Consider the following 26,291-nt stretch of genomic DNA (forward strand, 5'->3'; position numbering starts at 1 on the left):
TGCTGTACTGCTCCAACGATCGAGTCCCACGCTCTCTGCCAGAGGGTTTCTGGCCCTCTTCCTTTTCGGGAGCAGTGATGGCAGCAGAATCTGTCCGTAATTTGGGAGTCATGTTTGGCCCAAATCTTCAACTGGATGCCTTCGCCAATAAGACCGTGGCCACATGCATGTCACTGCTCCGTATGCTACGCAAAGTCCTTCCTATGCTCCCAGCTCAGGCTAGGCCTGAAGTTGTGCGGGGGATTATTTTAAGCAGGTTGGACTATCCTCCTTTAAGAGAAAATTGAAAACGCACCTTTTCCCAAGGGGTGTGTAATCGGCACGAGGGTGTTTTCAGTTATGTTTCGTTGGTCAAGCGCCAGGATACCCTTTGGGTGACAGTGTCTGCGCTATATAAAATCACAATACATACATACATACATACATACAAAAAAGAATAAAAGGTTTTATGCCCCCTGAGGGTGGTTTGGGGTGATTACTCTCACTCCGCTCCCGCCGGGGGTGCAGAAATCCCACTTAACACCAGGGAAAATAATGAAAAATGAATACAGGAGTAGGGAGGACCACCATGTGTATGACCATGCCCCCACCCTAAAAGGGCTCAACAGTCTTTCTGCCCCCCCCCCAGTGGAGCAGAATGGGGTCAGAAAGCCCAATAGACACTAAGGAAAGAGAATATAGTGGTTTGGGCTGCTCACCATAGGCATGACGATGCTCCCACCTCAGTAGTGAGGCAAGACAGTATTTCAGTTCCCCTGGGGGGTGGATATGGGTGATTAGCCCCAAATTGGGTGGAGGCTGCCCAAAATAGGCATAGCCGTGCGCACACCCCCAAAATAAAAATGTGCTGACAGTCTACAGTCTTTCTACCCCCACAGGGGGTAGATGGGAATGATTACCGCCAACCTATAAGGGTGGGGACTGCCCACCAGGGACACATACATGCCCCTGCCCCAAAACGAACAAGCCAGTCTTTTTGCTCCCCATAAGGGCAGAAAGGATGTTTCCTCAATTTACCCACTGTGGGCCTGATCGCTAACCCTATGGCAGGAATAAAAATATTGATATAAAATAATGGGGTAGGTCTGGCCCATACTAACAATTGCTCCACCTTCACCCCTAAAGCCTCAAGGGAAATCCCATCCTAATGGCAAGCATGAGAATATTTGGCTCCTTTGGGTGATGTTTTTATATATGGGCCAGGAGAGTGTGGCTAAAATGTTATCCCACTTGCAGTAGTGAATGGCTGCATGTTTTTGGCTTGGTTAGGCTGCCACAGGGGGAAAACTACCAAACCCAGATAGCTCTGAAAACAAGACACCTGAGGGAGTCCACAATGCTGTGCTTTGTGTTGATCCCACATTTTCTTACCAACAATGCCCTGTAAATCACAAACTTTGACTAGAAATATAAATGTTTCCACATATCTGTAAGGAAAACTTCTGTAATCTATGAGGAGGCACACATTTCCTACCACCCAGCATTCTCTCGAATGTCCCAGTAACAATGGTACCTCACTTGTGTGGGTGGGCCAAGAGAACTTGACACAAACGCTCCTAAAGCGCTACAGGGAGAGATCATTGATAGGGATAGCTGCGGTTTTTCAGGCCATGCTTGGCTGTCACCCATGGAAATCTTCCATCCATAGACATTTTTAAGACTGGTAGTTTGCCATGCGTGGATCTCATGGGATGTTTCTAACTTACAATGACTTGCAAATCTCAAATTATGCCTGAAATCACACATTCTCCTTAAATTTCTGTGATGGAAACTTCCAGAATTTGCAAGAATCCACAAAAATCCTACTACCCAGCATCACTGCACTGGAATTACCTAATGGGAGCCTCTCATGTCACACACCCCTATATTTCCTTTTCTTTTTAATTTGTACAGTTTTATATAGTGCAAATATGACCCCTGGGGGTATCAGAGCACTTTACAGAAGATCTGGGGAAAATAGAAGAGAACAAATAAGGAAGCAAGCAACATAATTTTACATTCACAAATTGTGACAGGTAATATCACTAGGACAAGTCCATTAGATAATGGGCAAGTTGCGAAAGTCTAGTAATAATCCTGGGTGTAGATCATGAGTCACGTTTTGAGCCCTAAGGCAGAAATTTGTTCACAAGTAGTAATGTAACTTCTTTTTTGAAGGATGCCTTTGAGGGAATCAGTCTGATTTCGGGTGGTAGTGAGTTCCAAATTGTCAGAGCAAAACCCAAGAAGGCTTGTTTGCAAGTTTTTTTTTTATAGACATTTCTGTGGGGGGTTAAGTACCAAAGTGCTTGTGCTCCTTGATGACCTGCATCCACCAGATAATTCTAGCTTTTCTGCCAAGTACCTAGGAGTGTTTTAATGAAGTGCTTCATGGGTCATGCAAGCAATTTTTTATGGAATCCTTGCTTCATGAGGGTGCCATTTTAGGGCTTTTAGATCAATGTGATAGGTTTGTTTCTTTTTGTTTCTGTGATAAGTCTGTCAGCCAACTTTGTTCTGGAAAGGCCACAAAGGGTTGCACTTCCATAGTCCAACTTGGGGATGACTAGAGCTTGGAATTTAATTTCCTTAAAAAGTTCATTTGGTAGTTTGCTCCTTTGGTGATGGGAGCCGGGAGCGAGGCGGATGTTAGATCTGCTGCTGCTATTTTGCCTATTTTGCACATGTGTTTATTGCTATTTTAAAAGTGCTATCATCGTTTTAAAAACTGTTTTACAAGGGACTAGTGGGTAAAGGGACACGCTGACTGAAAGACTCTGCGCCTTCTTTACTCACAGGTCGGGAGGTAGGGAAGAGAGAATTGTGAAAGGGACACTCGCCTGGACGGCCGCCATCTTGAAGCGGGCCAGGGCTGAGCGCTCCAGTCTTTTTTCCTTCCCGGGACCTTCAAAAGGCAGGCTGGCACGAGAGCTCGACCTGATTACTCCTGAGGCGTGAGCCGGGAGCGAGGCGGATGTTAGATCTGCTGCTGCTATTTTGCCTATTTTGCACATGTGTTTATTGCTATTTTAAAAGTGCTATCATCGTTTTAAAAACTATTTTACAAGGGACTAGTGGGTAAAGGGACAGGCTGACTGAAAGACTCTGCGCCTTCTTTACTCACAGGTCGGGAGGTAGGGAAGAGAGAATTGTGAAAGGGACGCTCGCCTGGACGGCCGCCATCTTGAAGCGGGCCAGGGCTGAGCGCTCCAGTCTTTTTTCCCTCCCGGGACCTTCAAAAGGCGGGCTGGCACGAGCGCTCGACCTGATTACTCCTGAGGCGTGAGCCGGGAGCGAGGCGGATGTTAGATCTGCTGCTGCTATTTTGCCTATTTTGCACATGTGTTTATTGCTATTTTAAAAGTGCTATCATCGTTTTAAAAACTATTTTACAAGGGACTAGTGGGTAAAGGGACAGGCTGACTGAAAGACTCTGCGCCTTCTTTACTCACAGGTCGGTAGGTAGGGAAGAGAGAATTGTGAAAGGGACGCTCGCCTGGACGGCCGCCATCTTGAAGCGGGCCAGGGCTGAGCGCTCCAGTCTTTTTTCCTTCCCGGGACCTTCAAAAGGCGGGCTAGCACGAGCGCTCGACCTGATTACTCCAGAGGAGTGAGCCGGGAGCGAGGCGGATGTTAGATCTGCTGCTGCTATTTTGCCTATTTTGCACATGTGTTTATTGCTATTTTAAAAGTGCTATCATCGTTTTAACAACTATTTTACAAGGGACTAGTGGGTAAAGGGACAGGCTGACTGAAAGACTCTGCGCCTTCTTTACTCACAGGTCGGGAGGTAGGGAAGAGAGAATTGTGAAAGGGACGCTCGCCTGGACGGCCGCCATCTTGAAGCGGGCCAGGGCTGAGCGCTCCAGTCTTTTTTCCTTCCCGGGACCTTCAAAAGGCAGGCTGGCACGAGTGCTCGACCTGATTACTCCTGAGGCGTGAGCCGGGAGCGAGGCGGATGTTAGATCTGCTGCTGCTATTTTGCCTATTTTGCACATGTGTTTATTGCTATTTTAAAAGTGCTATCATCGTTTTAAAAACTATTTTACAAGGGACTAGTGGGTAAAGGGACAGGCTGACTGAAAGACTCTGCGCCTTCTTTACTCACAGGTCGGGAGGTAGGGAAGAGAGAATTGTGAAAGGGACGCTCGCCTGGACGGCCGCCATCTTGAAGCGGGCCAGGGCTGAGCGCTCCAGTCTTTTTTCCTTCCTGGGACCTTCAAAAGGCAGGCTGGCACGAGCGCTCGACCTGATTACTCCTGAGGCGTGAGCCGGGAGCGAAGCGGATGTTAGATCTTCTGCTGCTATTTTGCCTATTTTGCACATATGTTTATTGCTATTTTAAAAGTGCTATCATCGTTTAAAAAACTATTTTACAAGGGACTAGTGGGTAAAGGGACAGGCTGACTGAAAGACTCTGCGCCTTCTTTACTTATAGGTCGGGAGGTAGGGAAGAGAGACTTGTGGAAGGGACGCTCGCCTGGACGGCCGCCATCTTGAAGCGGGCCAGGGCTGAGCGCTCCAGTGTTTTTTCCTTCCCAGGACCTTCAAAAGGCGGGCTGGCACGAGCGCTCGACCTGATTACTCCTGAGGCGGGAGCCGGGAGCGAGGCGGATGTTAGATCTGCTGCTGCTATTTTGCCTATTTTGCACATGTGTTTATTGCTATTTTAAAAGTGCTATCATCGTTTTAAAAACTATTTTAAAAGGGACTAGTGGGTAAAGGGACAGGCTGACTAAAAGACTCTGCGCCTTCTTTACTCAAAGGTCGGGAGGTAGGGAAGAGAGAATTGTGAAAGGGACGCTCGCCTGGACGGCCGCCATCTTGAAGCGGGCCAGGGCTGAGCGCTCCAGTCTTTTTTCCTTCCCGGGACCTTCAAAAGGCGGGCTGGCACGAACCCTCGACCTGATTACTCCTGAGGCGTGAGCCGGGAGCGAGGCGGATGTTAGATCTGCTGCTGCTATTTTTCCTATTTTGCACAGGTGTTTATTGCTATTTTAAAAGTGCTATCATCGTTTTAAAAACTATTTTACAAGGGACTAGTGGGTAAAGGGACAGGCTGACTGAAAGACTCTGCGCCTTCTTTACTCACAGGTCGGGAGGTAGGGAAGAGAGAATTGTGAAAGGGACGCTCGCCTGGACGGCCGCCATCTTGAAGCGGGCCAGGGCTGAGCACTCCAGTCTTTTTTCCTTCCCGGGACCTTCAAAAGGCGGGCTGGCACGATCGCCCAGCGGACGCGCGAAGCGGGCGCGCCGGCGGCGCGCCGAAGGCGTGCCTAAGGCAAGCCCGTCTGCGCCCGTCCGCGCCAGCTCCGCGCCTAGCGCCATACCCCCTGGTCGAAATACCATCGACTCGGTAGTTCACATTATATACAGTCGGGATATGCTGTGGGCGTTGGGAGCCGAAACCAGAACGCCGGGCTGCGTACATCTGGAACTTCGGAAAGATCCGCAGCAGACTCCGCTGGGCTGCCCGAGCTGTCATGCAATCCTCCCCACAATTTCCTGGACGCCTATCAATACGGCCACTAATACTAATAGTGAGATGGCGAAGGGTGAGTGTGCTGATGTCAAATGTATGCTGCTGAATGCCAGATCCCTTGTTAAACACAGTATTGAACTGGCAGACCTAATACAAGAAATTGATGTAAAAATAGCTTTTATTACTGAATCCTTGACTGATGATGCCTCGGGCCCAGACATTGTTAAAGCCACTCCACCTAACTATGGCTGTCATGTTCAGAACAGACCTAGAAAGAGAGGTGACGGCCTGGCGATCATCTACCATGACTCAGTAAAAGCCAGCTTTCAGCCAGTAACTGTTACTACAGGCGAGGCACTCGGGTTCAATTTCTTATTGTCCCATCATCAATCGCTCAGAGGCTGTCTACTTTATAGACCCCCTGGGACTAAAGCTCCATTCTTAGCAGCTCTTGGAAGCCTTTTAGAGGAAGCAGCTTGTGCCAAGATATTTACGATTTTAGGGGATTTTAATTTTCACCTGGAGTGCTGCTTAGATCCCGACACTAGGGAATTGGGAGAGCTAATGGATGGCATAGATCTAAAACAAATGGTGTTGGGCACCACCCACAGGGCAGGACACACCTTGGACGAAATCTTTTCTAACCACCCCGACCTAGATGTTACCGCCACACGCCCGGTCCCCTGGTCCGATCATGACGCCATCTGTTTTAACATCACATTAGCCACACCACCCAGACCGAGACAGGCCAAAAAACCAGCTAGAACCATCAGGAAATGGAAAAGTATAGAAAGCAAGTCATTAGACGAACTTCTGGCATCTACAATGGCGCCTCTCTTAGGAGATGTAGAGGAGGCAGCCACTACATACACTAACTGAGTGGATTCGGCCTGTAGGCAGTTAGCACCTCCTAAACTCTGCCATTCCACTCGCACGTCTCCATCGGCCCCATGGTATTCAGATGAGATTAGGGAGCATAAAATCCTATGCAAAAAACTAGAAAGGACATGGAGGAAAAACTACTGCGAGGCCGCCAAAAAAAGATACAAACTGGAATTAGCCGTCTACAAAGAGCTAATAGGGAAAGCTAAGAGGATCTTCTTCTCTAAGTGTATTATGGAAGCAAGCAACTCCCCAAAAGAACTTTATCAAACCATCCTCACTCTTGCAGCCCCTAAACTAGCAGCTGTCCCACCCAGTCAGGAACTTTGTGAAGCCCTGGCAAAAAAAATTCAAAATAAAGTGGAGACTATCTTTAACTCTTTGGATGGTCAAAAAAAGAGCAGCCCCACAGAAGACAACCCCGAACGAATAGAGAACAAGTCCCAGGAAGGTAAACTTCTGTTTTTCGCCCCTGTGGAGGAGGAGGAGGTAAGGAGGCGGATGCTGAGGCTTAAATCAGGATCACCCCATGATCCCTGCCCGCCCACCATAATAAAGCTAGCTGTTACACCTATAGCCTCTGTGCTTACGTCATTATTTAATAAAATGTTGGAAAGCGGAAAATTTCCTTCCCGCTGGAAACAGGCGTCAATCCTTCCCCTCCTAAAAAAATCAAACCTGGACATTGACGACTTAGCGAGCTATCGACCTATTGCCAGGCTGCCGCTACCGGCTAAGATCATAGAGGGAATAATGAACTCCCAGCTAAGTACATATTTGGCCACTGCCCAGGCTCTGGATCCGTCTCAACATGGATTCAGAGCGGGGCACAGTACGGAGTCGGCCCTAATCAAATCCGTAGAAGACATTAGGAAAGTGATGGACGTTGGAGGAAGAGCCGCATTGATCCTCCTAGATCTGTCTGCGGCCTTCGACACGGTCCACCATGAGATACCGGTGGACCGGTTGAGGGCTGCAGGGATTCAAGGCAAAGCACTTAAGATCCTGAAGGCCTTCCTCTCCAACAGAACTCAGGTAGTGACACTGGATGACCAAGAATCCAGCCCGTTCATTCTTCCTTGTGGGGTGCCCCAGGGCTCATCATTGAGTCCAACGCTTTTCAACGTTTATGTCTCCTCCTTGGCACCCGTGATTAGAACCTTTGGTTTTAACTTAACCTCATACGCAGACGACACACAGATTGTGGTGTCTCTGCTACCAGGAGGTGAAGAAAGCACAGCCAGTAGATTCAAAGACTGCATGCTTGCGATCAGTGATTGGATGGCAGGGAATTGCCTAAAATTGAACTCGGCTAAGACCGAGGTTCTCCTTTTTGGGGCCAAGGAAAACTTTTGGTCTCCGAAATGGTGGCCGGAAGAACTGGGCACTGCCCCCGCACCTGCCGCCAAGGTTAAAAACCTCGGGGTCATAATGGATGAAGAACTATCCTTTAGGCCTCAGGTAAATGCACTGTCTTCAACTACCTACTTTGTTCTTAAGACTCTTCGTAAGATCCTGCCTTTTCTTCCAGACGAGCACAGGAAAACGGCGGTATCGGGATTAATCCTGTCCCGACTGGATTACTGTAACGGATTACTGCTCAATGCCCAACAGGGCCTTTTAAACAAATTACAAGCGCTGCAAAATGCAGCAGCTCGCTTGATCACGGGCACCCCCAAATTCGCGTCAGTCGCCCACAAGCTGGTCAAACTGCACTGGCTGCCTGTGCGCAAACGTATTGCATTTAAGGCACTATGTTTAGTCTTTAAAGCCCTGAAAGGGCTGAGTCCGCAGTGCATGACCCAGTATTTTCAATGGTATAAACCTGTAAGATCACTGAGGTCAACCAATCAAGGGTTGATAGTAATCCCAAGAATTAAAAAAGCCCGCTGGGGAGGCAGAGCTTCTCCTTGGGAGCAGCAAAAGCCTGGAATGCCCTGCCAGCGGATATCAGACAGATACCAGACCTAATGTCCTTTCGGAAGGTTCTGAAAACATGGCTATTTAGGCAAGAAACAGGCTAACTTTCGGGAGTGGTCAACTAGCGCCAGGACACCATCTTGGTAACAGTGCGCTTTATAAATGTTGAAAATAAATAAATAAATAAATGGTACTGATGCGTTCCTGCTTTTCAGGTTTTTGTCAAGTATTATTCCCAGAGATCTTTTGGAGTCAATAATAGGCGTTGAACAGTTAAAAGTGGTTCGATGATTCATCCATAGAGCAACATTGAGCCGATGATTGAGTGGGACGATTAAGAGGAATTCCATTTTGATGACTTTAAGTTTGAGGTGGTTGTAGGTTAGCCAATTTTGGGTGTCTGATAGAGTAGTATTGAGGTCCCTATTATTTTCTGGGGAAGAGATGTTCAAGCACAGTTGGGTGTTTTCAGCATACATGTGCTAATGAATGTTAGAGGAGTTCTTGAATTCAGCTAGCGGCTCCATGAAAAGGTTGAAGAGGTTAGGTGAGAGACAGGACGCTTGTATGACTCCTACTGTGACCAGTGTGGCATTGGACAGGGACTGGTTAACCTTTATTCTTTGAGATCAGTTATGGAGAAATGAGGTGATCCAGTTTAGCACAGGCCCTGAGAGCCCCATCCTCCACTCAAGTAGGTCTTAAGATTGTCATGTTTAACCGTATTGATGGCGGATGATAAGCCTAGGAATATTGCGAGGCAAGATTCGTTTAGATCATAAATTTTTAGCAAGTCGTCCACTATGTGCATGAGAGCCAATTCAATGCTGTGGCCTTGCCAGAAGCCAGCTTGGAATTGGTGAAGCAAAAAGTTGGAAATGTTCTATAGTTTTGCAAAGTTGGACCTGATCACATTTTTCAATGTGTTTGGCTAAAGTTAGGATAATGGAAATGGGGCGAACATTGTGTAGGTCCAAGCAATCTGCAGTAGGTTTCTTCAGAATAGGGGTTAACTTTCCTACTTTTAGGCAGTAAGGGATAGTGCCTTGTTGAAGTGAGGCATTGCAATCTTGATCTACAGTGGGAGAAAAGAGGATTTGATTTGCCTGAAGATATACAATGGTAACATGTCATTAAAGTGATTTGATGGATTAAGCAATGTAAGGATGTTGTGAATTATGTTTTCGCTGAAGGTTTTGAATGTATTCCAGGAGGCATTGCTTTTAGGGGTGTGCCCAAAGAAACCAGGCAGTTCAGCTATTTGAGAAGGAGTGAGGCACACTGGCAATTTAGCCTGCATGTTTTACCAGCAGTCCTCAGGTCCTATACGATTGTGTTAGACATGGCAGCCTTGCAGTGGGTTTGCCCAATAGTTTTGCCTTTGCCTCCTGTGTTTTACTGTGTGTTGGAATCCGTTTTTGCTGTTCTAGATGCTTTGGGCACTTTGCCACTGCTGTTCAGTGCCAAAGTGCAAGTGTTCCCACTTTAAATTGTTATTATAGATTAGTGTGTCCACAATTGGCTTATTTGGTTTACTGCTAAGTTGTTAGTACAGTGCATCATGTGTGCCGAGGCACCTATAAACCACATGCCTCTAGTGGGCTTGCGGCACTAATTGTGCCACCCACACAAGCAACCTTGCAAAACGTTCTCAGGCCTGCCATTGCAGTGTCTGTGTGCAGTCTGGTACTGCCATTTTGACCCCGCAAGTGCACCCACAGCTACAAAAATCACTACCTACTTGTACTAGACACCCCACTGGCTTCATAAATACATCCCGTCCAAATCCTTGGAAAGTTGTCGGCAATGTGGATCCCCAGGTATGCTCTTAAACATCTTATGGGATTGCCCGGAACGCAAGACATACTGGTTGCAGGTGTCCACAGATATTGATACTCACTTAGACACAGAGCCGCCCAGATTTCCTGCTTACATAATTTTAGGCCTCCAGAACCCTCTCACCATTCCTCTCAAATCCCAATGGGGCAAACAGATCAGTCTAGCCTTAGAAGCGATATTACAAAACATTCTTTCCCACTGGGGTACAGGGCATATCCATACGCAGCTAGGCTGGCTACACCAAATGGAACACATCAATCTCTCCTTGTCTAATCAAGGAACGGCATTTCCTAAAATATGGAGACTATTTCTGACCCAATTGACATCAGAATTTTGGGATCTCGCATGCCCCAAACATCAGTGGCGATTGTCTGAGGGCCATTCAGCCTCCACCTAGGGGTTCACACGTTCATACTCACTTTAAAGGGGTAGTCTAGCGTCCACTTTTCTTCCTCACCTGGTCCAGGGGAGGGGGGGGGGCTTCAGTTGTTATGTCACTCTGCATGGAACCCTGTATCAACAGGCCCCAAAGGCTAATGTAAGCTTACCTCTTCTTTTTTGTTCTTTTGAAATGCCACTAAAGAAATTTAAACCATAAAATGAGTAATTACACAAGAATAATTTATAGTCCTCCCTTCTAAGGCACGTGAAACTAGATGCTTTAAGAATGCTCACCACTTTCTTTTCTGCACTCTTTGCATGACTACATTATAATGGTGCTACATCTGTGTGAACATTCACAGCTGCCAATGTGCCCATGGCAATGTCTCACTTTAAGTCAGTTCTATCCTTTCAACAGACATCATGGTGTATTCTGGAACTTGAAATGTTTCTGTTAACATTGTAACTATGAACTCATGAAACCAAGCAGTAAACAGGAGTTGGATAAAAATCCAGAATTATCTGAAGATATCACACATAAAAATGGAATGCCTTGCAGCTATGTTTGTTGATATGTGGAAAGTGTTATGTTATGTTTTCACCACAATCCCATGTGCGTGGTGACAGATTTCCTTTTATAGGTACCTGGTATTGCATCTTGCATTGAATGTTTACAGCCTGGGATTGTCTGGCAGTTGACCTGCTATCAATACTGACTTACTAGAAAAGGGGGCTTATATATCAAATATGTTTCACTATTCTGTGTTTGTGAGTAAAATGGGAAATTACATATTGGCCAAGATGCTTAGGAGTATCCAATCAAATAGGAGGGAGCAAGGATATATTTTCAAGAGGGATACCTCAGTTCCCCAAGGATGTATACATTAAATCAACAGGAGAGGAGGTCTCCCAAACAAAAGATTGGAGGGGGTATCCAATTCTTTTTTTTAATCAGACTCTCACCCACATATTTCTGTGTCGTATGCTTCATCATTGAGTCTTTTCCCAGGGTACTACACCATGTACCAGGTGAGCTCAACCCTACTTTTGAGGCGAGCACTTCAATTTTTCGAGGGGATATGTTACTGGAACCCAGCGAGAAATGAGAGAGTTGAATTACCTCTAGGTGACCCCTTTATCTTTATAAGGCAATTTTTTTAATGTGCACCCTGTGACAGATTAATAAAAAGGAATGGATGTGGGGGGAGGTTCAATGCTTCCCACATTGCGGTCAATATGTTTCAGCTAATAGTTAATGTCTAAACGGGTCAGTTAGCTTCCATTAGGACCTTCCATGTCCTCAAGACTGTACTCAAATTTCCCATGTGAGCTTCACCACGATTATACCATGTACTCACTCATACATCTACAATATCAGGTCTCTCTGTTGTTGCTGGGTGTTTACCATATTTAAAGTTTCTTAAAAAACTAAGAAAATATTTTGCTAGTTATCATGGTCCGATTGTGCCCCACCAGAGTAGCACATCATTCACGCCATACAGTGTCATTCCGCAATGAGTTTTTATCAGTGTTGTGAAATAGTGAACGTTTTTCACACCCAAACATGCATAAGAAAAATCAAAGGTATACCCATTCCGATCTCTGTATCATCATCCAAGCCATCTCAAATTATGTTTACATGCTCCGGTCCTTTTTCTGCCCCGTCTGTACCAATACGAGTGATAGAATAGTGAGAGTTGAGAGGACTTTAGGCTCCTAATTGTGCCTAATTTCGTAAGGGCTTCTAATTTGCCCCATGAGATGTTAAGGGCAGGCCAGTAGGTATGTTATACACTGAAAAATATACAATCCTCATATGTCAGAAGTAGAGCAGAATACTTGCATCAAGTTTGTCAAAATGTCCACCCATACTCACTAATGACACATGTCCTACTCACATTGTCAAGGATCCAGCATGGTGGTCAACATATATGGATTCCCGCAACTCACAAAAGTTGGAGTATGCGGGCTGGGTGCCGTCTTTTGATCCTATCAGGCCCTAGCGTGCATCGTGGATGTCAATAAAAGGCCCTCTTGTCATTAGGGGTCTCAACCAGTAGGGTGGAGAAGGCACCATTTTTTTGCCATTTCTCATAATTGTTCTTTAGCCAAACCCGCAATTGTGGGTATCCAGTTTCCCCGATGAGAGCTATGGTCACTTATTTGCTCACTAAGGGCATCAACCAAAAGGATTGAAAAGTAATGAAAAAGGCCCCATCTCTTTTGTTTCTTCACCTTTATAATCTCGTTTAATAATTATTAATATTGGATTCCTAGGCCCCGATGTAGATAAATCTCATTTACCGATTCATAAATACCGAATTATACCGATTCGGTATTTATGAATCGGTAAATTAGATGTAGATAAAAAATCGGTAATTTTTACCGATTCGGTAGGATTCGGTATTTACCGAATCGCTAAATACCGAATCGGCATTTGCCATTGATTCCTATGGGCCTTGAAGCCCATAGGAATCAATAGCAAATACCGATTCGGTAATTACCGAATCGGTAAAATTACCGAATTGACAGGGCGAACAGGGTGTCACTTTGACACCCTGTTGCACCCCTGTTTCAGGCTTGTGTGCCATGTGACACACAGACATGCCCTTAGGGCATGTCTGTGTGCCACATGGCACAGGTGTACATGCACAGATGTGCATGTACACAGGGATTCGTTATTTACCATGTAATAGTATTACATGGTAAATACCGAATCCTGAAAGCCCTGTAGCACTGTTAACAGTGCTACCTACATTTGAAAATACATATTCGGTAATTTTACCGCTCGGTAAATTTACCAAATCGGTAAAATTCACATATTCGGTAAATTTACCGATTCTGTAATTTTACCGATTCGGTAAAATTAACGATTCGGTAAAATTACCAAATATGTATGTTTTAAACACTCCTACATATCAATGTCCAAATACCGGACGGAAACGGCCAAAAAATCGGTATTTTCGGCCGTTTCCGACCGGTATTGCCCTACCTAAATCTGGCCCTTAGTCTTTTAAAAGTAGCCCATGACTCTTGGTAGTTGTTACCAACCCCCCATGTAGATAGTAAGTGGACAAAGAACTGGAGATTATGGAGGAGAGATTTAGAGCTCTCTTTTTTTTTTTACATCTAGTGTAATATATTTTCATTAACTCAGAAGGTTTTCCCGGGGTATCATGGGATTAGTTGAAGAATACACCAAAGCAGTTTTAAGATTTAACAGAGTGAGAGAAAGAGATCCAAATTAGTAAAGTCTATTTTTATGTAAATATATACCTTTCGTGTGGAATATCATCCTTTGCTGGGAATGTTGTATGAAATATAACCCATCGATCAAAGGAGAGGCAAGAAGCTATAGTGTATCCTGGTATGTTTATGGTAGACATTTCTATGTTATGCATAATCCTCAGTGTCCCAGAGGCTTTAGTATGGAGCTACCCAAGGGAATATCATCATATAGACTAACTGTATTGGTAGACAGCCTTTAGATCCATCTTTGTTATGTTTCTAAAAGGATTACGGATCCTGAAAGAATGGTGTTGGTCAGTGACACCTGTTCTATGATTGACCACTTAAAATCATCAATGATGTGTCCCTTTTTTAATGTAATGGCTGGCCATCGTTTGGTTGCTTTTATTCATATAACATTGCTTTTATGGTTCTCAATCCTCAACTTGATTTTCCTACATGTTACCCAAACATAAAGTGCCCAGAATGGAGAGGTATCATATAGATGACATGCGTGGAATTGCAATTCGTTTATTGAAACTGTACCCACCCTTTGGCTAGCCCCTTATCAAAAGATTTTTAAGTCTGTATAAGGAGGCAAGTAACACGGGAAACAACCTTTACAACGCAACTTTTACAACGCACTACCATTACAACGAAACTTTTACAACGCAAAAACCATTACACCGCATGTATTTACAACGTATGTTTTTACAACGCAGGTACCTTTACAACGCATACCATTACAACGTAAGTATTGGTAAGTATATAATTATATTTAAAATGTTATATGTTTGGTTTTTTTTAAGAGGTATTTTTAGGGTTTAGGGTCAGTTTTAGGTTTTTAGGTAAAGGGGTATTTTTAGGGTTTAGGGTCAGTTTTGGGTTTTTGGGTAAAGGGGTATTTTTAGGGTTCAGGGTAGGTTTGGGGTTTTTGGGTAAAGGGGTATTTTTAGGGTTCAGGGTAATTTTTGGGTTTTTGGGTAAAGGGATATTTTTAGGGTTCAAGGTCAGTTTTGGGTTTTTGGGTAAAGGGGTATTTTTAGGGTTTATGGTCAGTTTTGGGTTTTTGGGTAAAGGGGTATTTTTAGGGTTCAGGGTCAGTTTTGGGTTTTTGGTTAAAGGGGTATTTTTAGGGTTCAGGGTCATTTTGGGGTTTTTGGGTAAAGGGGTATTTTTAGGGTTCAGGGTCAGTTTTGGGTTTTTGGGTAAAGGGGTATTTTTTGGGTTTAGGGTCAGTTTTGGGTTTTTGGGTAAAGGGGTATTTTTAGGGTTCAAGGTCAGTTTGGGGTTTTTGGGTAAAGGGGTATTTTTAGGGTTCAGGGTCAGTTTTGGGTTTTTGGGTAAAGGGGTATTTTTAGGGCTTAGGGTCAGTTTTGGGTTTTTGGGTAAAGGGGTATTTTTAGGGTTCAGGGTCAGTTTTGGGTTTTTGGGTAAAGGGGTATTTTTAGGGTTCAGGGTCAGTTATGGGTTTTTGGGTAAAGGGGTATTTTAGGGTTCAGGGTCAGTTTTGGGTTTTTGGGTAAAGGGGTATTTTTAGGGTTTAGGGTCATTTTTGGGTTTTTGGGTAAAGGGGTATTTTTAGGGTTCAGGGTCAGTTTTGGGTTTTTGGGTAAAGGGGTATTTTTAGGGTTTAGGGTCAGTTTTGGGTTTTTGGGTAAAGGGGTATTTTTAGGGTTCAGGGTCAGTTTTGGGTTTTTGGGTAAAGGGGTATTTTTAGGGTTCAGGGTCAGTTTTGGGTTTTTGGGGTACAGGGATACAGGTTAAAATAAAATAAAATAAAATTAAATTAAATTTAAATTAAATTAATTAAATTGAATTAAATTAAATTAAATTAAATTATATTAATTTCAATTAATTTAAATAAAAAAATGTATTATATACTTACCAATACTTACGTTGTAATGGTATACGTTGTAAAGGTACCTGCGTTGTAAAAACATGCGTTGTAAATACATGCATTGTAACGTCATACATCCAAGTAACACAGTTGACAGATGGGTAATGCCCAGTGTCTGCTGGTAAACATCATAATGTTGTGATGCTAATCCTATTTTCTTTTTTTCACCCTCTTGTGAGCAAACAGGGTTTTTTAAAACTGTAAGCTTCCTGTGTTCAGAATCTGCCAGTGATTGTTTATAGACTTAGATGTGGTTCAACAGAAGGGGTTATGTGATCACCCAAACCAGTTGTTAATTAGCCTTCTTGTTTATGGCACACTATCGTCCATTACCGAAAAATTAACATCTCAGGGCATGTTTCTACACATTCTGAGCGTCAGCATTTTTTAATATGACTTACATTGAACAGATTTTCCTATATTTTTCAACTCACAAATTTTATGTGAGTTTAATTTCACACTACAAATTCCACTTTTAATCCCCATACTGTCTATTTAATTTGACGTCACAATGGACATATAAAAGACTCTGCTGTAAGCCCTGTTCCTCTATTTGGACCAAGAGCACATATTCTTATGATATACAGCTTGTATACATGCTTTAAACATATTGGTATATATGTAATACGTACACATGTATTTGCATTTGTCACACAGCATACATTTACTCTACAGCTCAGAGCATGAGGTTTTTTTTTAATTTGAAAAGAACATCAGCTGACTTCTTGTTTTTCATGAGTGTAAATGTATGAATTGTTGAAATTCACGCAGATTTTTAAGAGCTAACTTGGATACTTTAAACAGTGGCTCTTTTTCAGGAGCCAATTCTGGAAGAGAAATGTTACGTCACATGGAAAATCTACTCCACTTTATCGACCCCAATTCCTGATTGGATTCTAGTCCCATTCCCACTTTGGAAAGAGATTACTTCTACCCAAGGCAGGTGTAAATCCAGCAGTGGTTCCTCCATTATGGCGGGTGAAGCTTCGTCCCACCGCCAGCAGATAAAACAGGTTTATTATCATTTTTTTTTTCCACAGGGTGAGTCTTGGGGGCGGGCCATCATGATGACATACATGAAGCATGATGAGTGGGTACTGCTGCAAGTGCGCATGTGGATTTGGCCGGCCCTCTTAGAATGGACAAACTGGCATTGCGCACTGAGATGTCTCCAACCCGTGCTGCATTGCCGGGTTGAACACAGCAGGCAGAGGCTCCCATGCTTCCTGGGAGCACACATCCTGCCCACTCAGGCCAATCACAAGGCTTCTCTCATGCTGCCAGCAGCATGAGAGCAGTGTCTGGATTGGTCGAAGGGACGTCTGGGAGCCGCAGTCTGTGCTGCAGTGGAACCAGAGGATGAGAAGAGAGACGATATGGCTGGTGGGAGGTAAGTTATTTTGTTTTTTGTTTGTTGTTATTGTCGCCTCCCTGTGCTGACCCACTACTTTTTCCTGACACCAGCCACTTCTGAATGAACCTCTGGCGATTTCTGGCCATTTCCAGATAGTGAACAGGCCAGAAAATAGTTACATTTGTTGGGGATTCCAAAATGCCCTGGGTAAGTATTTCCTTAGCCACCAAATTACTCCTGTGTGGTGTAATATGGGCATGAATAAATTATTACATTAGTGGAAGTTTGTGAATAGACTTCACTCAAGTTTCTAGCATTGTGAATTGCATACAAATGACTTTATCAATCAGTGAATCGGTGTGCAATGCCTAGGTCAGGAGGGACTGCCGATCAAACATCTTTAACTGTTATCCTAGGATATTCAGGTCTAGGGAATCCGCAACATGTGTTTCTGTTTTTCTTTAATCAGTTTCATCGTAATTATGCAAATCTCTCTCATATATCTTATTGTGGAATTACTTCTTGTTGGTTGTGGCCCTCTGTCTTCACCTAGTACTTCTGGTTCAGAGTAGTAAGGTGCAAAACTCTGAGCTTGGTGTCTTCGTATATACCTCATGCACAGTGAGGAAAATTTCACATTAAACTTTTTTTTATATTTTGAGCCTGTTAAATTACATCAGAAGTGGATGAATATATGTTTTTATTTGGATGAAAGCAAGCTTTTGACGCCTAGTTGTGTACCATACTGAAACATGATTACGATCAGAGTCATCACAAAAATGCATATCACAATTGTAACTGTTTCTACTCACCTTCCCAATACTGGAGCACATTTGGCATATAAAGAGTTGCATTCTTGTTTAGGAGGTAAGCCTGGAGGTCAGGCGAACCTCCGTCCCTCCTCACCACTTGCCATGTCATGCTTTCATAAATTGGTACATCGCTACTACACACAAGGGTTAAATTGTCACGTTGGGATACATTTGTGACACCTCTTACTTCTACTTTGGCTGCAAAACAAATATAAGTATGCATCAGATATACTTCAAATCAGTCCAATTCATGTGATGGTTCAAGAGTTAATGTAAAAACTAAGTAGGTAATTAAGATTCTTTTTTTTTATATGAAAACAAAATGGGAGTTCAATTGTCAGAAAAAATACCAAACCCCCAAATATGTTACGTATGCAAAAGTAGGGCCCAATTTAAAACACAATATCTTGCATGTAAATTAACTTTGGAAAGAATGCAAATACTTATTTTTTCAAAACTGTCACAAGGAGCAGCAGGGTGGCCCTCTTCAAGCCTCTTCTATCGTGGGGAATATTGTTTTTAATTAGGGGTCCTATTGCAAGGGTATTTATACACAGGTGTAAAACATAAGTCAATCAGGCGTCCTGAATCAGCCTGGCGCAAATTCCCAGAACACTGGGAATTAGTGGTACCCAACCAGTTTAAGTACAAACTTAGGGGCCGATTAGGATGGCGGTGAATCCGCATCCTTCGGGCCGGCGGAAGCCACCGCCGGCCTGGAGGATGCAGATACACCGCCTAGGTTTGTGAAAACACCACCCGCCACATTACGATGGTGGTGGGATCAGCGGCGGACGGCAAGTCCGTCCGCCGCTGATCCGTGGTAGATGTACGCAGATATGGTGGCGGTGTCTGCAAGACACTGCCAGCCACATCACGATGCAGGCGGAAACATGCTTTTCCATGGCGGCTTTTCTGCCGTGGAAAAGCATGTGGTCTTTTGGTTTTGGAGGCCCGTTGCGAGTCCCCAAGGTGTTGAGGGGTGCACATGGGGGGTACCTATGGTACCCCCCTGCTTTGGCATGCACAAGGTGGCAGGCACCACGCGGTGGCTGCAAAGTTGTGCATGCCAAAGGTAAACATGCATATTTTACATTGCGGCGGGTGCTGCTTAAAGCAGCACCCGCCACTATATAAAATATACGGGATGTGACCGCCAGGGTGGCGGTCACATCCTAATTGCAACGGAGTGACCGCCGCTGCCCCTGGAGTCGGTCCCTTCACCTCGGGGGTGGCGGAGGAACACAGGTCCGTCCGCCATCCTAATCGGCACCTTAATGTGTAAACAAACTAAATCTGTGAATAATATTAACGAATATTTATCCCAATGACTTCTTTTATTCGAACAGTTGTTTGGCTGTATTGCAATGACAACACATATTGAAGAATACGCATGTGTTAATTTACTAATGTCTATGGGCCATATGTATCGAGCCAATTTTCATTTGGAAACACTGCGAATCGTAAAAAGCAGCGTTTGCAAATGAAAATTTGCTATTTCGGATGTATTAAGCAAGAGTACCTCGCAAAATGAGAATTCGCAAAAAAAGCGATTCCTTATTTTGCGAGCATCAAAAATCTGTGAAATTCCTAGCGATTTCTCATTTCGCGATTTCTTCGTGTGCGAAATCGCAAATCAAGAAATCGCAATGGAATGTATAAAAAAACTCAAATTGCGATTTCCGGAAATTCGCCATTTACAGAATCGCAATTACCACCAAGTAGGAGCAGGTGGTAACCATGTGCAAACTATTTAAGAAGTCCCAGAATACAACAGACTTTTTTCCACAATGGCTGGGCTGTACGTGACAGCCAGGAGGATGCACAAAGGAGGAGACAACAGGAGGGAATATTCCATGCGCGCATAACAAGCTTCCAGTGCACTGAGGAGTACATCTGCACACACTACAGACTGGATGAAGACAGTGTCCATGATTTAATTGAGGAACTCAAACCCTTCTTAGAACACCCCACACGCAGGACACATTCCATCCCCACTCACATCCAGGTCCTGTGCTCACTACACCTCTTGGCATCAGGTAGTTTTCAGGGGGTGATAGCCTCAGCAGGAGGAGTGTCACAAAGTGCACTATCGAGCTTTTTCCGCACGTTCCTTGATGCCATGGTACAGAGGATGAAATACCACATTTACTTCCCAAGCACCCCACAGGCACTAGACCAGACCAAGCAGGACTTTTACCAAATAGCCCAATTCCCCCACGTCATAGGATGGATAGATGGGACACATGTTTCAATATCCCCTCCCTCCCAGAATGAGTAAGTGTTCAGGAACCGCAAATGCTACCATTCACTGAACATACAGGTGGTGTGTGATGCCAAACACATCATCACAGACATTGTCGCAAAATACCCAGGCAGCACTCATGACGCTTTCATCTTCCGTCACAGTGGGATATACCATACACTCACTAGTGGGGAGTTTGGCGAGGGATATCCAATAGGTAAATGCATTTCAACAGAGGCCACATTTGTTCAGACTAGCATGTGCAATACAGTGACTAACCATAGGTGACAGTGCATATGCTGTCCGGGATTTCATACTGACGCCCTAACTGAATCCTGCCAACGCTGGGGAGCACCGATGCAACAGAGCACACATAGCAACCAGAGGCACCATTGAACGCACATTTGGGATACTGAAGAGCAGATACAGATGCCTCCACAAGAGCGAAGGGGCTCTACAATACAGCCCCCAGACCTGTTGCAAGATAGTGGTAGCATGTGCCATGCTGCACAACATCACCGCCAGGCAAGGCACATCGGTGGAGGTCAGTGAATCGGATCCCTCAGACGTGGAGGGGCCTGGCCCAGGACGTATGCCAGCTGGTGTAGCTGGTGCAGCAGCTGGGCACCAGAGGCGAGATGAGATTACACTCAACTATTTCTAGGTAAGAAAGTATGACGCAATGCCAGATCTCATGTGTGCGACTGTGTTTAATTCCTTAACTGCAGGATCAATTTTGTCACACAGCCTGAATGCCAACCAAACACACTTCATATTTCCTGCACATGTTAAAGTCACAGTGCAAGTCTGTAAACAGGAGGTAGTGTACAAGTCAAGTGGCTAGCTGCCCCCTTCCAGTGGTCACAAACTTTGCATCTCACATGCGGCGCTGGCGAGATGAAGCCCCTGTTGGTAGTTGTACAGTGTCCACCTCATTAGGCATGGTAGGCCAACTGTTTCTGCCACTACGGTGCCTCTCCATGATGGGTGATGGGGTGGTTCTGCACCGCCCTGACTGTGCGTCCTCTTCAGTGGGAGTTAGGACTCCTGACCCAGTTGTACGCATTGCCCGCAGCTCCTCTACAGCAGCAGTAAGCTGCACCAGTGCCCTAGCTCTGTCCTTGCTACCGTGTGCCACCTCGCGCTGCATGTGTATGCTGCGCCTGGAGAGGACATTGGTGGCAGAGGCCATGGCCCGTGTGTAGAGGTCCATGCGCTGCAATTCTCGGCACCTTGCAGCACGGTGTGCTCTTAGTTCTTCGCAGAATGCCTGCTGGGCACCTGTCAGTTCACCCGTCATGCCCCTGATGCCTGCCCTCACTTCTCTCTGTAAAGATTTTATGTTTTTTGCTTCCAGGCGCTGCACCTGCAACATATGCAGATCCAGGCTGGCAAAGACTGTTCCCTCCCCCGGATCTGCAGCACTGCTGGGTGTACGAAGCCTGCGCCTAGTTGTGCTTTGTGGGAGTTGGTCAGCACGTGCACGGACTTGTTGCTGTGGCTGTGTTGGCTCTGGGTGCACATTGACGTCGCTGTCCTCGTCCTTGCCCTCCAATGGGGGTAGTGGTCTGACTACATGTCTCCTGCGTTGCTTTGGTGGGATGACGGGGCTGTCCTCCCCATCTGTGTTCTCCTCATGCCCTGCATCTCCTAAGTTTGGACTTTCGGCCAGTGTCACACTGCCTGTAGGCTGTGTTCCAGATGGTGCTGTGGACGTAAATGTACACATTTATTAACTGTTCCCACAATTGTACTTGGCAATTAATACATTTCACTGTTTGGGGTTACATGTGTCATGTACTTTCCTTTCCTGACGTGCACATGCAATTGGGACTGGCTGGGTGACAAGGCACCATTTCACCGTTCATGTTACTACATCTCCCATAATGCATTGCTGTGTGTGCCTGTGTACCTGCTCTGGACTACAAATTTACACCTGCCCCAGGTCGCTGCTGAGGGGTGTTTGGGGGATGTCAGAGGTGGGATGGCATGCTTCTTACCTGGTCCTGGTACTTGTTGCTCTGAGCTGTCGAGATCAGCCACGCCCATGACACTTTCTGGTTGCAGGGTCCCCTCCACCAGTTCCTCCAGAGGTGTAGAGTCAGAGACTGTTGAGGTCCCTCCACTGGTGTTCCTAGACTGCTCCAGCCTGGCAGCCAACTTCTCCTTTGAGCGCTGGCGCAGATCATACTATCGCTTTCTCAGTTCATCAACACTCCTGTGTGTCACTGCCAATGCATTGACTTTCTGCTGGATTTCAGCCCAAATGCGCCTCTTGCGAGTCTCCGGCACCCTCAATGATTTTTTTCCAAATAGTAACTCATGGCTGAGCACCATTTCCTGAATTAATACCTCCAACTCTGACTCTGAGAATTTCTGCTTTCTCTTCCTTGCACCTTCACTCTGCTGCTGCTGACTTTCCTGGCTGGCCATGTCTCCAGTTTCAGCCATTCTGTAGAAAACTGCACAGGAGTAGGGTTCAAGGTCTCTGGAGCTTGTTATGTTCCTGTACCGCACACAGTAGGCTAGCCCGCTAGCCCTTAAAGTCACTTCTGATGGTCATGGGTTCAGGAGGATAGTCCAGTTATCCTTCAGAAAGCATGGCAGGCCTCCAACCAGCAAGGTAGACCTCTGGGGAGCAAAGCTGGCCTAGAGCGGCAGGACATTACCCTGGTAGCAGTAGGACAGTTCTCTGTAGAATAAGAACATTTTTGTGATGTCTTCCACAGGTCCAGGAGTGGAACAGACTGGTGTCAGGCTCCTTGGTGTGTGCTGGAGCCAAGCCCTTTAAAGTGCAAGTGGGGCAGCGTACAGCTCCATCCCCAGCCATCCAGCAGGCTGGCCCATCTTGTCAATACCTACTCCCTCTTGTTTCACTGTTTGGGAGGAACACAAACAGCCCAACAACAGAGCCATTCACAGCCATGTAACCCAGGCCAATGGCAACAGGCAGCAAATGGTTAGGACAAGAAACTGTCAACTTTCTAAAAGTAGAATTCTCAGAATTGTGACCTAGAATCTGACTTTACCTATAAAGAGGATTTTAAATTACAATTCATTTGAGACCACAATTGACTTTCCTAGATGCTCCTAATCAAAACTTAGCACTTATTGAATGTGTTAAGGTAAACCATTGTTTTCAGGGTGATACATTGACCTTACATGAGTGAAAAACAAATGTAGACCGTTTTCACTGCCAGGATATGTAATACTTAAGAACACACCCTTCTATTTGATGATCTACCCTATGATCATTTAGTGTCTACCTTCAGGGTGACTTATATATAAAAAAAACAAAGGTAAGAGGTACAATTTTCCAGGTCAAATAGGCAGTTTAAATCTGCACTGCAATACTGCAATGACCGGCCTGAGGCATGTTTATAGAAATAAAAAAAATTCCACCCTATTTTTTAAATATTACATATTATGTGCAATTGTTATATTTTTGTGTTTTGTTTTAAAGTTATGGTAATTATTTTTTTAATTGAATGTTTTTAAATTAAAATATTACATAACATTCTTAAGTTTCTTCCGAATTATTTAATTTGTTCAACAATTACATTGGGGTGTTATTTTAAGTGCCTGTCACCATTATCCAACCATGTGGGAGTATGTTGCAGGAACCCCTAAGTGTACTGTTAGTGTGTGGTGCTTGACTTCCAAGCCAATGCTACATTTACTACTATTTGTTCACCTTTAGATCTGTAGTAACTTTGAAAGTGCAGTTGTGAATAACAATAGTCTTATTCTTTTGAGGATGGGTTTATTATAGTAGCTTGTTTCTCCCTAACCCCCTCCTTCAATGTCCATATTCTCCTCCCTTTAAGAAGAAAGTATTCCATCATTTTCAAGTTCGATCCCTTGCCCCTGTTATATTTACTACTTAATCCTTAAACCTACGCGTGTGGAGATCTTTGCTACCACGGCCAAGATTACAGCACATGAAAGATAGGAGAGGAAGAGGTCTCCACCCATATGTTGATGAAAAGAATTTTGTAGGATGTCAAAAGTAATTCTGTAATACTACTTCACATACTGCAAAATGTGTAAATGGACAAAATAGGGAACGTGAAAAGTAAAAAATGGTAATGAGTAAAACAGCAGTGAGTATGACCAATATTGAGTGTCCTCTTCCAAGAGATTGTTGTAATGTGACCCAGAATTGGCTTTCAGAGAAAACCTAGCCAAGAGTCCACTTCATTACAGAAACAAAAAGTAATGAACACTCTGTGTGCCTGCCCTACCCTCTTCTGAGTGTACAAACATCACCCTATGCCAGAACTGTTACTCTGAACAAACATTACACATGTAGTGCACAGTCTGACATGCACTACATGTGGCATTCCACACTGCGCAGAGATGTGCTGCAGGCGCTGTTCTGGTGGCAGTCTGCTGTTAAGGCTCTCCTATGAGTTTAACACAGCGGAGAGGCTATGTGAGATCCCGCCTCCACGTAGCCTCGGTGATTGTTGCCCTGCCCCGTGCCTGGAAACGCGAGTCGACGCTCTGATGGCGGTTTGAGGTCTCGGCGTTTTTTTACTCTTGCCGAATTTGGCTGGTGCTCTCCTCTAAATGCTTGGAGCTCGGAGTGCTGGGAGCTGCGAGGTGGTGGCCGAGGTTGCGGCCATGGCTGTGCTATGCTGGAGCCTGCTGACTGTCTGAGGCTTCGTCTGATACTCTTCCAGAGTGCTGGGTAACTTGAGCAGCTGGTGCTGAACCGCGGAGTCTCAGTCCACTTCCTCACTTACTGGTGCAGTTGCTGGCGACCCTACTGTGGGCTACCGCTGTATCGCTGGGTTTCATTTGGAGGACTGAGGAAGCAGGTAATCCGGTGAAAATACAGGCAAATTGACAAAACTGACTGCACAAGGGGGAAAAAAAACTTCAGTGTCTGACATAAAACTTGACTGAAAGGGAGTGGAAGCTGTCATTTTTTTTTTACAACTCCAGAATTCCCCCCCCCAAAAAACTTTACAACGATGGGGAGACATAATAAAAATCCTGCCACCCCGTCTCAGCTAGGCTCTAACCTACCCTTGAAATCAAGAACTCGTAATACACAAATGAAAATAAACCAGGGTAATTCAAAAGCAGAGCTGGAGCGAGTTCAGAAAATCCGAAGAGGGTCTACCCCCATAGCTAATTGTTCAAGCTCTGAGGAGGAACTTACAGATCAAGGTGAAGATGAGCAAGGTGGGTCGCAGGGAAAATTAGATGTTTCCCAGATATCGACGAAATCAACTATACTACTCACGAAAGCAGCATTGTTTATACAGTTTGCGCGAGCGAGAGCCCGGTGAACCAGGACAAAAGTCTTTTAACATAAAACGAAAAGGACCCATGTATAAACGCCTCTAGTATAATGGCAGGCAAAAACAAGGAGTACTCGATTTTTCAGAAAATTAAACCCTCTCAACTCTTAACACAGTCTTTACCTTCACTGCCGCAACAGCCTCCCAAGCTGGACACTCAGAGCGTGAGGGCTCCCCAAGTTGACCAACCCCAGCCTCCCTCTCCCTTGCTAACCCATCCTTGTGCACCTGCTCTGCTCTTCCGCCCAATGGGATATTCCTCTCCTCCCGTGTTACCATCAGAGCTGCTTAAAGGTACTAATCAAGTAGTTTTGGAAACAACAGAACCCGCATCAGGACCCGTGACAGGATCAGTAATAGGGTCAACAACAGAATCTGGGTTCAGTTTCCAGTGCGATATAAAAGCATGCTTAATTTGATTCTTGAGGAGATCAGAGAAATGAAAGTTACCCAGGCAACTGAAATTGCAGCATTGCATGCACGATTATTGAAAATTGAAGAGGTGGTGGGGGCTATGCCAACTCGACTACAGGAAGCCGAGTCTCGAATTTCCCAGCTGAAAGATCAGATGACCTCAATTCATCAACAGGTCTCAGAGGATAAAAAACAAAAAAACGTTTTGGAACTGAAACTTGAATAATTGGAAAATCATGCACGTGGGACTAATCTTTGCCTGGGTGGTGTTCCGGAGGGATGTGAGGGATCCCAACCAGTTCAATGGGTGCAGGCCTTCATAAAAAAATACAGTTCTTCCTGAGTTCACTGGGGACCTTACGATCACCCGTGCTCACAGAGTTCCAGCCCAGCCCTTTCCTAACTCTAAACTTCCTAGAACTATGTTAGTGAATTTCTCAGATTATCGTATAAAAGAGCAAATTTTGACCAGGGCTATTAAAAAAAAAGCAGTTTTCATCATCTGAGGTCCCCCTTTGCCGTATTTTTTCATATATGAATGCT

The 26,291-nt window shown here is 44.9% G+C and overlaps 1 protein-coding gene across 1 annotated transcript in view; it reads right to left on the reverse strand.

The window, feature by feature from the left end:
• LOC144762238 (adhesion G protein-coupled receptor F5-like) overlaps window positions 1-26,291 on the reverse strand; it is a 626,316-nt gene that overhangs the window by 187,588 nt on the left and 412,437 nt on the right. The window contains exon 7 of the mRNA XM_078647382.1: window positions 17,778-17,975. Coding sequence (XP_078503508.1) covers window positions 17,778-17,975 — 198 coding nt within the window. The remainder of the gene's footprint in view (window positions 1-17,777; window positions 17,976-26,291) is intronic.

This window comes from Lissotriton helveticus, chromosome 6 (genome assembly GCF_964261635.1).
Source record: "Lissotriton helveticus chromosome 6, aLisHel1.1, whole genome shotgun sequence".
Taxonomy (NCBI): domain Eukaryota; kingdom Metazoa; phylum Chordata; class Amphibia; order Caudata; family Salamandridae; genus Lissotriton; species Lissotriton helveticus.